Source organism: Populus trichocarpa, chromosome 16 (assembly GCF_000002775.5).
Source record: "Populus trichocarpa isolate Nisqually-1 chromosome 16, P.trichocarpa_v4.1, whole genome shotgun sequence".
Classification (NCBI taxonomy): Eukaryota; Viridiplantae; Streptophyta; class Magnoliopsida; order Malpighiales; family Salicaceae; genus Populus; species Populus trichocarpa.
In genome coordinates this window covers 11287633-11300550 of record NC_037300.2, presented here as the reverse complement: position 1 = coordinate 11300550, position 12918 = coordinate 11287633, and the positions used below count along the sequence as shown (strand labels likewise).

The following is a 12918-nucleotide window of genomic DNA, read 5'->3' as shown; positions in this document are numbered from 1 at the left end:
TACTTTTGAGACTAAAGTCAATTTGACAGGTTTCGAAGAGGAAAACAAATTAAATGAAGGAAATCAGTCGAAGAGCAATAAACACTATTTGTTATGAAAATAGACATTAATTCTTTGCCAATCCATGATGAGATAGACATGAATTGAAATTCTCTAATAATTTATTAAGTTTATTTTCATGATGATTACAATATCAATTATGGCATAAACAATGACAATAATGACACAAATAATGACACCAATAATGTCATCAATGATATCTTCATTGGCAAGTTAAAGGTTGAGTGCAAAGATAATATGGAATGAGCTTAATAAAAAAAAATTATTAATTTAAATTATGTTGATTTTCTTTATTACAAGTTTATTATTATCATAAAATAGGTTTGTTCAAGGATTATATGGATATAACATATGTTAATAAAACAAGTTTGAGATTTGCAATTCATTACTCTAAATTCTAATAAAATAGAAAAAAAAAATTAATTGCAAAATTTAACATAAAGGGACTAAAGTTGTTACCTAGAATTGTTATACACTTGAAATGAGGAAAGATAAAGGGCTAGAGACCTTGATTGGACACCCACAAGATCGAAGCAAGAACAGTTTGAACTTAAGAACAAGTTTCTTCCAACTTAAGGAGACTAATGCACAAGCTTTTTGGTAAAATAAATATTTTCCTTAACTATTTTTATTTTTCTTATTTAGTTTAAGAATTTTATTATTTAGTTTTATTATTATTTAGTTTTTTTTACTTAAAAAGAATAATTTTTATACTTTTATTTCTTTATTCAATATCATTTGGTTTGTTATAACCCAATTTTGGACCCCTAAATTTGGTTTTTTCCTTAAAAATCCAAAAACATTTTCAGGACATGAGAAGATAAGCCATTAAGTAATAAAAGACCAAAACACTGGAAGAATAACTAGATTGAGATGTTTTGACTAGATGAGATGAAGAAAGAAATAAAATTGAGGTTGAAATCCAAACTTGACCAAAAATTGGAAGAATTAATTATGTTTAAGGATCTAATTAAACTTTTATCAGGTTTAATTGACTTATATAAGGAGTTAATTGAAAAAAATAAGTTTAAAAGTTAATTAGGCAAAAATTAGAAGAATTAATTAAGTTCAAGGACTTAACTAAATTTCTAATGGGTTGGGGGGGTTCAAGAAGGACTCAATTGAAGAACAATAAAGTTTAGGGGCTTAATTTGGATCAATTTGTAAAGATTGAAAAATTAGAGACAATTGAAACTTTGGAAGGCTAAATTAGTGCAATTAGGGGTCCAATTTCAAGAATTTCAAAGTTTGAAGACTAATTAAAGACTAAATTAAAAGAAAATTCAAGATCGAAGACTTTTCTACAAAAACACGCAACATTAGGGATTGTACCACACCTTATCATGGATTATATTAAAGAAAATTAAAGTTTAAGGCCTAATTATGGACTAAATTGAACAAACTAGAAACCAAGGGCTACTGTGTAAAATGTGCCACACTTAAAGGATCCCAATTTATTTTTGGCAGGGCTTCATTACATAAAATTAGTCATTTTTGTCTTAATTAAGGATGCTTGAGCTTAAATTGAAACAACAAGGACTAAATTAAAGTTTTTCAAATCCTAATTAGAAAACCCTAATTTTTAGGGTTTAAACTTTAAACAGAAGACATGTCATCCATTTTTAAAGAAGAGATTGAGTGACATGTTGTTTATCCTTGTTTCATTGTCTTCCCCAGCTAAGAAGGTTGATTGAGATATTATCTTCAAGTGAATAAATGTGATATCTCCAACCACTTCAGGAGGTCTAATCACCACTAATGGATTATGAAACATCTCATTTACAAGGACAAACTACCTTCATTAAACTCTTGCACCCTATTTGTTTCAATGAACCAAATAACATCTTGTTCTTGATTAGCCATTCTGCATTCACATATTAAAGTTGATTACTAGCCAATCTTTAAAGTAATGAATGTGGAGTTTTGGACCTCCAAATCAAGTGTGGTTTGTTTCTAAGAGTAAATATGCATCCCCTCTACATGGTTCAGGTAGATCAATGATATAATTATTTTAAGAAATCTCTTATGTACTAATTGATTTTATTTTTCTTGACTTGACATGAATTTAAGAAGCACATCATAGATTATTGATGGCTTTATCCAACATAAGCTTCGAGCGTACAAGGATGGACACAATTATTATGGTAGGGCCACCTTTCATGCCTTATCTTTGAAACGTAGTAGAAAAATTGTTTTAGTAAGCTTGTAATGTAGTTTTAGCCTTTCCTAGTAAGTTGAAGTTGTTTAGTCTGAAATGATCTTCTTTTTTTTCTAGTTCAAATCTGACCATTTAAATATATATGATGTGAAGTGATCATAGTAATCAAGGTTCCCCCCTATAAATAACCTCACAATATCTGTGAGAGGATTTTTGATATCTTGCTAATCAAAAACTCTTCTCTTAAAGCTCTCTCATTCTCGCACCACATTTTTTTTTATAGCTCTATATGTTTAAACTTTGACATCACATGACCTGTCACTCATTTGTGCTTTACTAGCATTGCTTGCTCTTCCTTGCATACCTCTCTTTACTTGCATCCATTCTTATAATTAATGGATTGTTAATTCTACAAGTCATAACACTAGCTTTTGGTATCTTAACCAATTTATTGACTAGTCATTTGACTTGTTATAAAAAAAAGTTACACAAATTTTATATAAGATAACCATAAATATCAAGCATTGCTACCTTTTTTTTTCTTGAAAAATAACATGTTTAGTTAGATTAGGTAATTTGGAATTGACATATTATTACCTTTTTTTTATTTGAAAAAAATAATATATGTAATAGTTTATTGGTTCACGCTATGCTATATGTCAAATCAAAAGTTCTTTGAACCAAAAAAAAATAATCTAGGTCACAAGGAACTTTTTGATATTGTTATAAAATCCAGCTTAATAAGTCAACCTTGAAACCTTTTACTTCGATTTCTTGCCTAGCTCAAATTTCAAATTAAACCATTTGAGAGTAGCCCTAACATGATCTAATCAACTTGATAGGTCTAAAGACAACCTGAATAACAAGTAAAATTATAATTTGGCTTTAAAAAAAATTTCAAGATGATATTTTTTTAATATTGAAATGATGATATATTGGACCTATCCGTAACTTGGGTCATAGGCTCTACTAGGTTTAATAACTCTTTTTTCTAAACTGTCTTGTACTTACTTATATGATAGCAAAAATAGAAACTTGCAAAATCGAGCACTGATCAAATACTAGATATTTGTTTAAGATCGTGATAATCTCATATAAAGCAAACTCAAACAAATTGTGAATGACAATTCAAAATCAACCAAATTGTGAAGGATAAAATTTAAGAAACAAAGAAAATCAAAGGAAAAAAAGAAGACCTGCTTCATTGTTTATATGAATAGTGCAAACAAGTTATTTCACATTTTAATGTTTTTAGTAATAATAATTAGATTGGTGGCCCGTGTTATGTTGCGGATGAGACAAAAAATTTTCTAATGTAAAAAAAGATGCTCAGACAATGCTGATATTTTTAAAGAAGTAAGAAAAATCTGAGACTTGGGTCATTAACTTGAGTGGGTTCAATAAGCTTGGTTAATTTAATAATATAATTAAAAAAGATGATGACAATAAATAAATAGAACTAAACAAACAACTTGACAATGATCAACTAAAAAACAAACGCTCACCAATACCACAAAAGACATCCTCCCTATATTTATAAAAGGTCTCATAATCTTATTTGATAAAAAATAAAAATTAAATAAGAACGTAACAATCCTATATAAAGCAAATATAAAAAAATCTGAAGCTAAATTCTCAGCAAATCAAATATAGAAAGACAAAATTGAAAAAAATATTTTAAAAAATAAAAAACCCCTCAACCCGAATCCACCCGAGTCAGTCTACCAAATCCATGACCTAGACGTGAGACCGAGATAATCCTATAAATAATAACTTGAATAAAACTACAAAACTCAATTCTCATACAATCCAATATTTAAGAGCGAAACTAAAAAAAATTCAATTAAGAAAAATGCAACAAAAAAAACTCAAATCAATGCGGGTCAACTTAAGAAGCTTGCAAACTGAAATATGAGATCAATATAATCTCATAGAAATGAAAGTGAAAAAACTCACGAAGTCCAATTCCTGACCAATCCAATGTTAAATGATGAAATTGAAAACTAACAATGATTGAAATAAACTCGGGCTAATTTTTAAAATCCATGACTTGAGTCATGAGACTAGAACTAACCTCATATAAGGCAAACCTGAGAAATTCACAAAACCAAATTCCCTATAAATTAAATGACGAGGAACAAAACTGAAAAAAAATTCAATAAAAAAAGAATCCAAAACAAAACAAATAACAATTACAAGAATGATGATCAAATTTGATATAAAAATAAATTGAAACCAAATGATGAGGATAAAATTGGAAAAAAAAAACTTACTTAAAAAATTATAAAAAATAGCAATCAAAAGAATGAAGATCAAATTTGATATAAAAATAAATGAAACAAAATGTTGAGGGGAAAAGTTGAAAAACAAGGTAAATAAAAAAAGATTAAAATGAAGACAAATAACAATAAAAAGAATAATGATCAAATTGAATAAAAAAACAAAATGACATGACACATTTCAATTTTGGTAGGCCAACATGAATCATGAGGAAATGAGAGAGAAAAGAGGGAGGAGAAAAAAAAAGGGGTCATCGGAGGTCTACTGCAATGTCTTCGTCGAACACCACTGCAAAAGCCAGTGTTTGGTAGCCGGGTGACGCCTTACGTGTCTCTTGAACATGGAGGGGGTCTCTTACACGTTACCGTGTGCGTTGCATGCACCAACCTATTTAATCCAATCTTCATATTTATTTTAGTTTTAAATTTGATGCCTTAACACTTAATTATTCTAAATCATCTGAATTTTATTTTATTTTACAAAATTGAACATTAAATAAGTATCGAAAATTTTTCTTGATATTACAAGATCCCCGTATCAAGGTAACTAAAACAAACCACCATGTCAAATCCTAAATAAAACCAATATAAAAGGATTAAAAAAAAATTGAGGTATTGAAATTAAGAAAGGGACATGAACTTTTTTCTTAAATGTTTAAATTAGTCCATGATATTGACATAAAAAAAAATTGAATAGTTCTTTAAGCTTTAAATTTGATATCTGATTTTATAATTATTTCTAATTTAATAAAATTAAATTTTATTTTATTAAATCGAGAATTAATTGAGTAATGTAACAGTTCCTTGACATCTTGAGATCTTCATGTGCAAGCATGAAAACAAATCATCATAACTAATCATAAATCAAAGTAATGTTTTTTAAATAAAGAAGAAAACAAAGAAATGAAAAAATTAAAGTATAAAAATTATAGAGACCAAATAGAAGAAGCACTGTTCGAATGAACACGGTCTACTGTCTAAAATACTGAGGGGTTTAGGTTTTATTTTATTTTTTTAAAAAAATTATAATGGCAATACACACACGCACGCACACGTGTTCAGCAGATGGCGGACTTTTATTATGTTCGCTATGGAATTGTAAAAGCATTAATGCATGCCTGGCAATGATAACACATAAAACTGATAAAAGTTCTCCTAGTGCCAAAAGAGTTTCCGTTGCCGGGACTTGAACCCGGGTCTCTCTGGTGAGAGCCGAGTATCCTAACCAACTAGACTACAACGGAATGATGTTGAGACGGTGTACATTAAAATTAAAAAATACAATAATTACATATAGAAACGACGTCGAGTTATAAACACGCCCGCGTGCTCTTATGGCCGCCTCATCACTTGCGCTGAGTGCTTGCTTCGTTTGCTTAAAAGAATCACTGTCTGCCCTTATCGTTTCCCCCGCTTTGTTTTCGTAGCTTTCAATTTCATGGCGGAGAAGTCCACAAACGGTATCATTCCATCATCTCTTCTCACTCTCAAGAATTTATAAAGATTTTTTTTATCTCATTTTCACCCTCTCAACTCAACAACAAACAGGCAGATAGAAACATTAAATTCCATTCCTAACTCCGTATGAACAAATGATTGATTTGCAGAGCATATTTTAGAGCAGCTGAAACATGGGTTTGCCCATTTTGAGCTCGTCTCTTCCCCACTTCCTTCAATTTCCACCTCCAAACCTCACTCATTTCCTCCGCCTTTCTTCTCTGCCAACACCCATCGCTTCTTCGCTAGAATCGGGCCTTCACTGTAAGACTTCTTTCTTTCTTTTTATTGCATTTATAGACCTTGAAGACTAAACCCTTTTTTTTTTTTTTTGATGCAGGGGTTCACATTCGATGAAAAAAGTAGAGCATTATTCAGTTCAGAAAGTTACCGGAGATGGGCGCTGTCTATTTCGTTCTCTGGTACTAACTGATGAGGTGACACAACGTTGCTTCTCTTTTTTTAGCCTTTAAACTAATTCTGTCTGGTGAAAATCAGGTCAAAGGAATGGCTTTCAACAAGGGCATCTCTCTTAATCCACGAGAAGAGAGAAATAATGCAGGTATAGTTGATGTAATATTTTATTTTCTTTATCTCAATAGTATCAACAGGATAAGGAAGAGCTGTGAATTTGTTTTTCTTTCTGACAAGCTATCTTGCTTTGGTTTTATTATTGGATTCTCTTATCTTGTGTTTTATTGTAGATATTGATAAGATTATACTGCTTAAAATATTGGCAGAAGCTTATATTTTCTTGCTATAAAAACTGCAGATGAACTACGAATGGCTGTGAAAGAGGTTATATGTGATAGTAAAGAAGAACGCAAACAGTACGAAGAAGCAGTTATTGCAATCACGGTTGATGAGTCTTTGAAACGGTGAGTGTTGAAGCAGTACCGTTATCATTGATTTTCTGATGGATGCGTTAGCATACTTTTGTGAATGGGATTTCATTGTACATCTGTTAATGTCTCTCTATAGTTACTGCCAACGCATTCAGCGACCTGATTTTTGGGGAGGCGAGTCAGAGCTACTGGTTAGTGATCCTTTTGATGCATTCTTTTATGCCTACATTTTCATGGTACCACTTGTTTCGTTGGTGATTGTGTTTGCAACTGTTCAGAGATCTGCTCATGGGCTTACAGAGTTGATATGTATTTTAAGTTGACATGGCTCTGTCGAGTGTGTTGTTTTAGTTTCCATTGCGATGGAGATTGAGTTGTTTTCATAGAATTCCCAATGATATCTATTTGGAGCATCAAATAGTGCCTTTACATCAGTAAAATTACTGATTACCATCCGTGTCATGGAATGAACTTGAGAAATTGATATGACTAGAATCTAGATGATGCTAAATTTATGAATTGTAATGGATATGTTTGAGTGTTTGTTTTTCTTTTTATGAGTGTTTGCTTTTCTTTTTATTAAATTAAGATGAACACATGCCTACCCTCTTTTTTTTACTACATTTCCATTTCATTTTGGGTGAGAGGCAGAAAAGGACTGTCATTTCAAGCTTCAGTTAGCAGCTTTAGAAATTAGAATACTGTGCTCTGGGTGAAGTATCATGTGTGACTGATTTTGCTCTGGGTGTTGTTTGTATGAGTTTCCTGCCTTTACCTGTGTGATTGTTTATATGTAATTTTTGCTGATATTTGACTAACCAACGATCATCACTGCTGAATTAGGTGCTGTCAAGATTGTGTAATCAGCCAATCATTGTTTACATACCAGAGCATGAGGTAAGTTTTTTCTTTCCACGATCATGCCATGCAAAATATTCTTGTAAGTTATGCTATATAGGTGCCTAACCTTTTGCTTTTTCCACAATTATGATAACATAGTTATGCTATATAGCCAAGAAAGAGATGAAATTCACAAAAAAAAAAAAAGAATTGGTTTCTTGGTTTTTGGTGCATGCAAATGAGGGATATAGTCAGGGAGCCTCTGGCATTTTGGGGCTTATAGCAGGGGATGAGCGAGACCTTCATTATCTGACAAGGATGGCTTTGCTTAGTAGGAGCTTTGTTTGGCATGCTAAATTAGGTGGATTTTATGATCACTTGACAATCTTATTGCAGTCATTAAATGTATGAATGTACTCATCTTGTTATGCTGCAGCATTTCTGCCAGAATTCAGTAGGTGAAAAAGTTACACACCTTATTTAGTCATGAGCAAGTGATAAAATCTTACATCCAATTAGAATGAAATTCAAGATTTTGCATGCTATGCAGCACGCCAGTGGTGGGTGGGGCTCTGGCTTTATTCCCATAGCAGAGTACGGAGCTGAGTTCCAGAAGGGCTCTTGGAAGGGAAAGCCAAGGAAAGCTGTGAGGCTACTGTACAGTGGTAAGAATCATTACGACTTGCTTGTCTGAGGCTTCAGAAGTAGACTTTCATCATGGGCGGAGGAAAACCAGCATAGATAATTGCCAAAGAAAGTGATGCTGATGCTATTTTGTACTGTTAGTATTTAAGGAGGATGTAGTCTTGCAGGGATTTCCTGCTTTATGCGAAAGAAATTGAAAATCATGCAAAGCGCAGGCATACTCTTTTCCAGGCTTGGCCATGTAGCTGCATTTCTTTTAGCCTAAACACCAGGAGGCCTCCTGGTTGAAAGTTACACTGGTGAAAGGACTCGGAAGCATTATAATTTTAGAGTCATATCGTCAGAATGGTTATATATATATATATATATATATATATATATATATATATATATATATATATATATAGAGAGAGAGAGAGAGAGAGAGAGAGAGAGAGAGAGCAAATACAACCTGCAAATTCTCGGTCATTCTATATCGATACATTTACATTTTGTTTTTAATTGTGTCAATTTAGTACTTATATCAATTTTTCATTTTTTAATGTGTGGCTTGTTATGGTAAAGGTATCCTATAAAATAATATCATGCTTAATAAATAAACATATTTTAAATTAAAATAAACATTTTAGAAATAAAATCATTTTAATTAGTGGTAAGTTATTTAAGATGTTAAATTCTATTTTATGATTAATAAAAATTAATAAAAAAATTATTAACACAATTTAAAACATCAATTATTAAAAAAAAAAGAGATGGAAACCATGTGAAAATAAACAATTAACAGATTTTTACTATATTGGAACAAAAGAAAAAGTTGGTATCAAAATGAAAAAAATAAAGTTCAAATACTTGATTTAGAAAAATAAAAAAGTTGACACAGCAACATTGCAATACTTAATTAGTATATGTCAAAGGATATCTAAGTAGAAAATGGAGCAATTAATGGAATGAAAGTACTTGATTGAAAGTTTTAATAAGGTTAGTGCTCTAAAATGAAAAAAAACAAAATCCTCATGCTCGATTGAGAAAAATATAAAGTAAGGCTGTTCCCAGCAAAAACAAGTTCCAGGTTGCCAAATTTGTTACACGTGCAAGGCAGTTCTTTTGCACGTGCCAGCAACACTTTCATTCCATTCATGATTTCCAAGGCAAGTCGAAAAAATTCTCCCCCACCGAAAAACCGCAAAAAAAGTTAATATAACCGCAAGTGACAATCAAAAAAATATAAATAAGAAACAAAGGAGAAATCTAGGGTTTCAATTTGACGAAATTGGATCAATCACATGGAAGGAGAGAGCAATGGAGGGATGTTGTACCACGAGGTACAAGAGGCAAAGCTATGCGCCGTACATTGTGTTAACACGGTGTTACAAGGACCATTCTTTTCAGAATTCGATTTGGCGGCGCTTGCATCCGATCTCGATACGAAAGAGCGCCAAATGATGCAAGAGGGCACCGTCTCCGCCGCTGCTTCTGGTGATTTTCTCTCCGCCGAGTCTCATAATGTCTCCTTAGGCGGTGATTTCAGTATCCAGGTTCGTCGCTAATTAATTAGCAGTTTTGATTTGTTAATGAACTGATGCAAGAATTAAGAAATTAATTTTAAGGTTAAATGGAAATTTTTTTCTATGCTGTTTTGTTTTGGAGTTAACCTAAAGTTAGTGAAAGTTGAGTCATGATTTGTTATTATTGGCTTAGAGTTAAGGAAAAAACTTGATTAGTACTAGGTTGTAATTATGGAGATTTTTAAAATTTTAGCAATGACTTTGTGTTCAGTGGGGTTACTAAAACTGGGTAAGGGAGAAAGGAGGTTATTGCAAAGTTTGTGTTACTTTCCCCGTAGTTGAAAATTTGAGACATTTTGAGAGATGCATGTGGGGATAATGAATCATTTAGTTGATTAGTTAGCAAAGTATGTTTCTTGGGAGTATGAAAGTCAGGATTTAGGCTGATGCTTTGAACATTTAGCTAGTAATGGTGAAATATTGGGATGCATGGGGTGGATAGGCTACTCATCTTGGTAGGGAAAACATTTAAACTTAGGTGTTTGATTTATTGAGGTGGATGGATGCTTTTATAGAGCATGTGTAGCTTGAGGTGGGAGTTGGAGAGATGGTAAAGTTTTTGGAATATATATATGGTTTAGCATGTGATATTTTTTAAATCTCTAAGAATAAACATACGATTTTAGTTAGTCTTTGTGGATAAAAGCTGTAATAGACTTATATGAAGTGCATGTCATGGTATGCGTAAAAGATATGAGACCAGCTCATAGTTACCATAACTGTGGCAACCCCCACATTTGGCAATCTGGATCGCACCTTTTGGATTGCAGTACATTTATGCACTAGATCGAGGTGTTTTGTGATCTGGATCGTGAAAGTCCCAGTTTTGGTAACTGAAATCTGTATAAATGGGAAAACAAATTGAGAACAAAACTCTGAGCTTGATTGATTTTTCTCAAAGAGCTGATAGGGAGAGGCCACAAAGAAAGAAGTGAAATAGGAAAAAAATAATTCCCAGCAGCAAGAAACAAAGAAACATGCTTGACTTCCGTGGAAGAAAGTTTTTAAGACAGATGTGATGTTGTAAATTAAACCTAATAACACGAGAAGTCTGGCCTTAGAGAAAAGGACAAGTCTGGGCCATCAATTTTACTTTGGCCAATATTTTTCTTCACACAGGTCTGGTTTTTAATTTTATCCGGCTCAACTACTTTATATTGTATTATTGATCTGATTTTTTTTAAGCTAATGCTCTTTCTATTCTATCATTTATTAGAAATGAAAACTGCATTTGTGTTTGATGTTTTCTTCCTTTACACTATTAGACCATAATGTTTGTGCTGTCAACAAACCAAAAAGATGTTCCAATTGTACCATGATTCGAACTAACATACCATCTAAGCCTACCCCCCTACATACTGTAAATTAATCAAAGTGCATGTCCCATCCCTGAACCTTGTACCACAAACATATTTCTGGTACCTATGGACCAGTGAATAGTATGAAGTGGTGCCTGAAGGGCATTTTAATTGGTAAATTTTGTGGCTACAATTCCTCTCAAGGTTTGTCTTTGTGTTCTTAACAGTATAAATCGATGAAAGACATATAACAACTGGTTCTGTGATGGAGGTTTATTGTAGGTTTAGATGAGGATGGATACCCATTATAGAGTGGAGATTAATCGGGCACTAATTCTCATTTCCAACTATGCTATCTTTGGTATCATCTTTGTGTGTAAGCATCCGTACATCATGGGCAGTTAACATTCAATTTTTATTCTTTACATGAGATTCCTCAGGAAATTATTGAACTGGCATGCGCTGGTTGTAAATTCCACTCTTTTTCTCTAGTTCTATTTTACCATTGATTTTTTTTTAATTATTATTAACCATGCATGGTCCATGTTGTTCATTAGTAAATTTTTTATGTAATCATATGAATGGACTTACCTTTGAACCACGGACCAGTCTCATGCTTAAGAGATAATGCTATCAGGTTAACTTAAATGCATATAAAGTATGTTCCTTTTTTTTTCTGGAGACTATTTCTTGGCATGTCTATGGAGTTGTGCGAACTCAACTTACTGTGAGGATTCTTGTTTTCAGGTTTTACAAAAGGCTTTAGAGGTGTGGGACTTGCAGGTCATTGCCTCTGATAGTCCGGTTGCTGAGCATGCACAGATTGACCCTGATCTAGAAAATGCATTTATTTGTCATTTGCATGATCATTGGTTCTGCATTAGGAAAGTGAATGGGGAGTGGTATAACTTTGACAGCCTCTACGCAGCTCCACAACACTTATCCAAGTTTTACCTTGCAGCCTATCTGGATTCTCTTAAAAACTCTGGCTGGAGCATTTTCCTGGTGAGAGGAAACTTCCCGAAAGAGTTTCCCATTGCTTCCTCTGAAGCTTCCAATGGTTATGGGCAGTGGCTGTCTCCTGAAGATGCTGAGAGGATTATTAAATCCTGCAACAACACGCAGTCTCCTCAGAGAATCAATTCCACTCAACAGGATTCTAATCCATATCAAGAAATTCTGTTAGAAATGGAGGACCAGGACATGAAAGCTGCAATAGCTGCCAGCTTGATGGAACCTTCCCAATCCATGAGCAGGGTGGAAACTGGCAGTCCCCAAAAAGACGATGAAGATACCAAAGATGACAACAAAGATAGCGAGGACAAAAAGCCTCAATAAGAAATATTCTTTTGCATTTATTTTCTGTTAGTTGAGCAACAAGAAACCATGTCAGGGAGGGTGGATAGAACACATCCTTGGCAGGTCATCGTATTTATGCAGCACATACTTCCATTTTGCTTTTTCTCACACCTTTAAACTTTTACTGTAAAAACTCTCTATCGAGAAGAAAACTACCTTGCAGCTATATGATTGCATTGGTTCTCTAACAGGCACTTGTTGTGGTTATTGTTTTCTTTTTCCAGAACTCTTATGATTCTTGGGGGGTTGGCACGTCTAATTTTGTGGTTGGATAGTGCCACTATGAGAATATGTGAATCAAGGGCTTTTTTATGGAAGAAACATGGAAATGTCAAATGCCTCGTGAGTCATTGTTACCGGCAACCACCGTTG

General features: G+C 33.0%; 2 protein-coding genes and 1 non-coding gene across 4 annotated transcripts; 2 read left to right on the top strand and 1 right to left on the bottom strand.

Moving 5' to 3' along the window:
- Window positions 1-5668: 5668 nt before the first annotated feature.
- On the bottom strand, window positions 5669-5741 carry TRNAE-CUC (transfer RNA glutamic acid (anticodon CUC)). Its single transcript has one exon. It is a non-coding gene; the product is annotated as a tRNA-Glu (tRNA).
- A 90-nt stretch (window positions 5742-5831) lies between these two features.
- Window positions 5832-8618, top strand: LOC7466042 (OVARIAN TUMOR DOMAIN-containing deubiquitinating enzyme 3). 2 transcript variants are annotated; one of them, XM_002323517.4, is made up of 8 exons: window positions 5832-5957; window positions 6105-6258; window positions 6335-6416; window positions 6493-6556; window positions 6767-6872; window positions 6976-7030; window positions 7683-7736; window positions 8230-8618. In XM_002323517.4, exons 1-8 carry the CDS (start codon window positions 5936-5938, stop codon window positions 8371-8373), a joined length of 681 nt encoding a protein of 226 aa, XP_002323553.2. In that variant the 5' UTR covers window positions 5832-5935; the 3' UTR covers window positions 8374-8618. The 2 variants fall into 2 exon arrangements, with proteins under 2 accessions (XP_002323553.2, XP_052304077.1); XM_052448117.1 differs by lacking the exon at window positions 8230-8618 and adding an exon at window positions 8116-8178 and having other exon boundaries at window positions 5876-5957.
- An 808-nt stretch (window positions 8619-9426) lies between these two features.
- Window positions 9427-12734, top strand: LOC7466041 (ataxin-3 homolog). The gene is made up of 2 exons (XM_002323516.4): window positions 9427-9859; window positions 11935-12734. Exons 1-2 carry the CDS (start codon window positions 9608-9610, stop codon window positions 12523-12525), a joined length of 843 nt encoding a protein of 280 aa, XP_002323552.1. The 5' UTR covers window positions 9427-9607; the 3' UTR covers window positions 12526-12734.
- Window positions 12735-12918: the final 184 nt, after the last annotated feature.

Excerpts from the sequence above, each read along its gene's own strand:
- LOC7466041 (XM_002323516.4), top strand. The coding sequence starts at position 9,608 with ATGGAAGGAGAGAGCAATGGAGGGATGTTGTACCACGAGGTACAAGAG. Across the intron at positions 9,860-11,934 it reads GCGGTGATTTCAGTATCCAG|GTTTTACAAAAGGCTTTAGA; the intron begins GTTCGTCGCTAA and ends TCTTGTTTTCAG.
- LOC7466042 (XM_002323517.4), top strand. The coding sequence starts at position 5,936 with ATGGCGGAGAAGTCCACAAACG. Across the intron at positions 5,958-6,104 it reads GGCGGAGAAGTCCACAAACG|AGCATATTTTAGAGCAGCTG; the intron begins GTATCATTCCAT and ends ATTGATTTGCAG. Across the intron at positions 6,417-6,492 it reads GCTGTCTATTTCGTTCTCTG|GTCAAAGGAATGGCTTTCAA; the intron begins GTACTAACTGAT and ends GGTGAAAATCAG.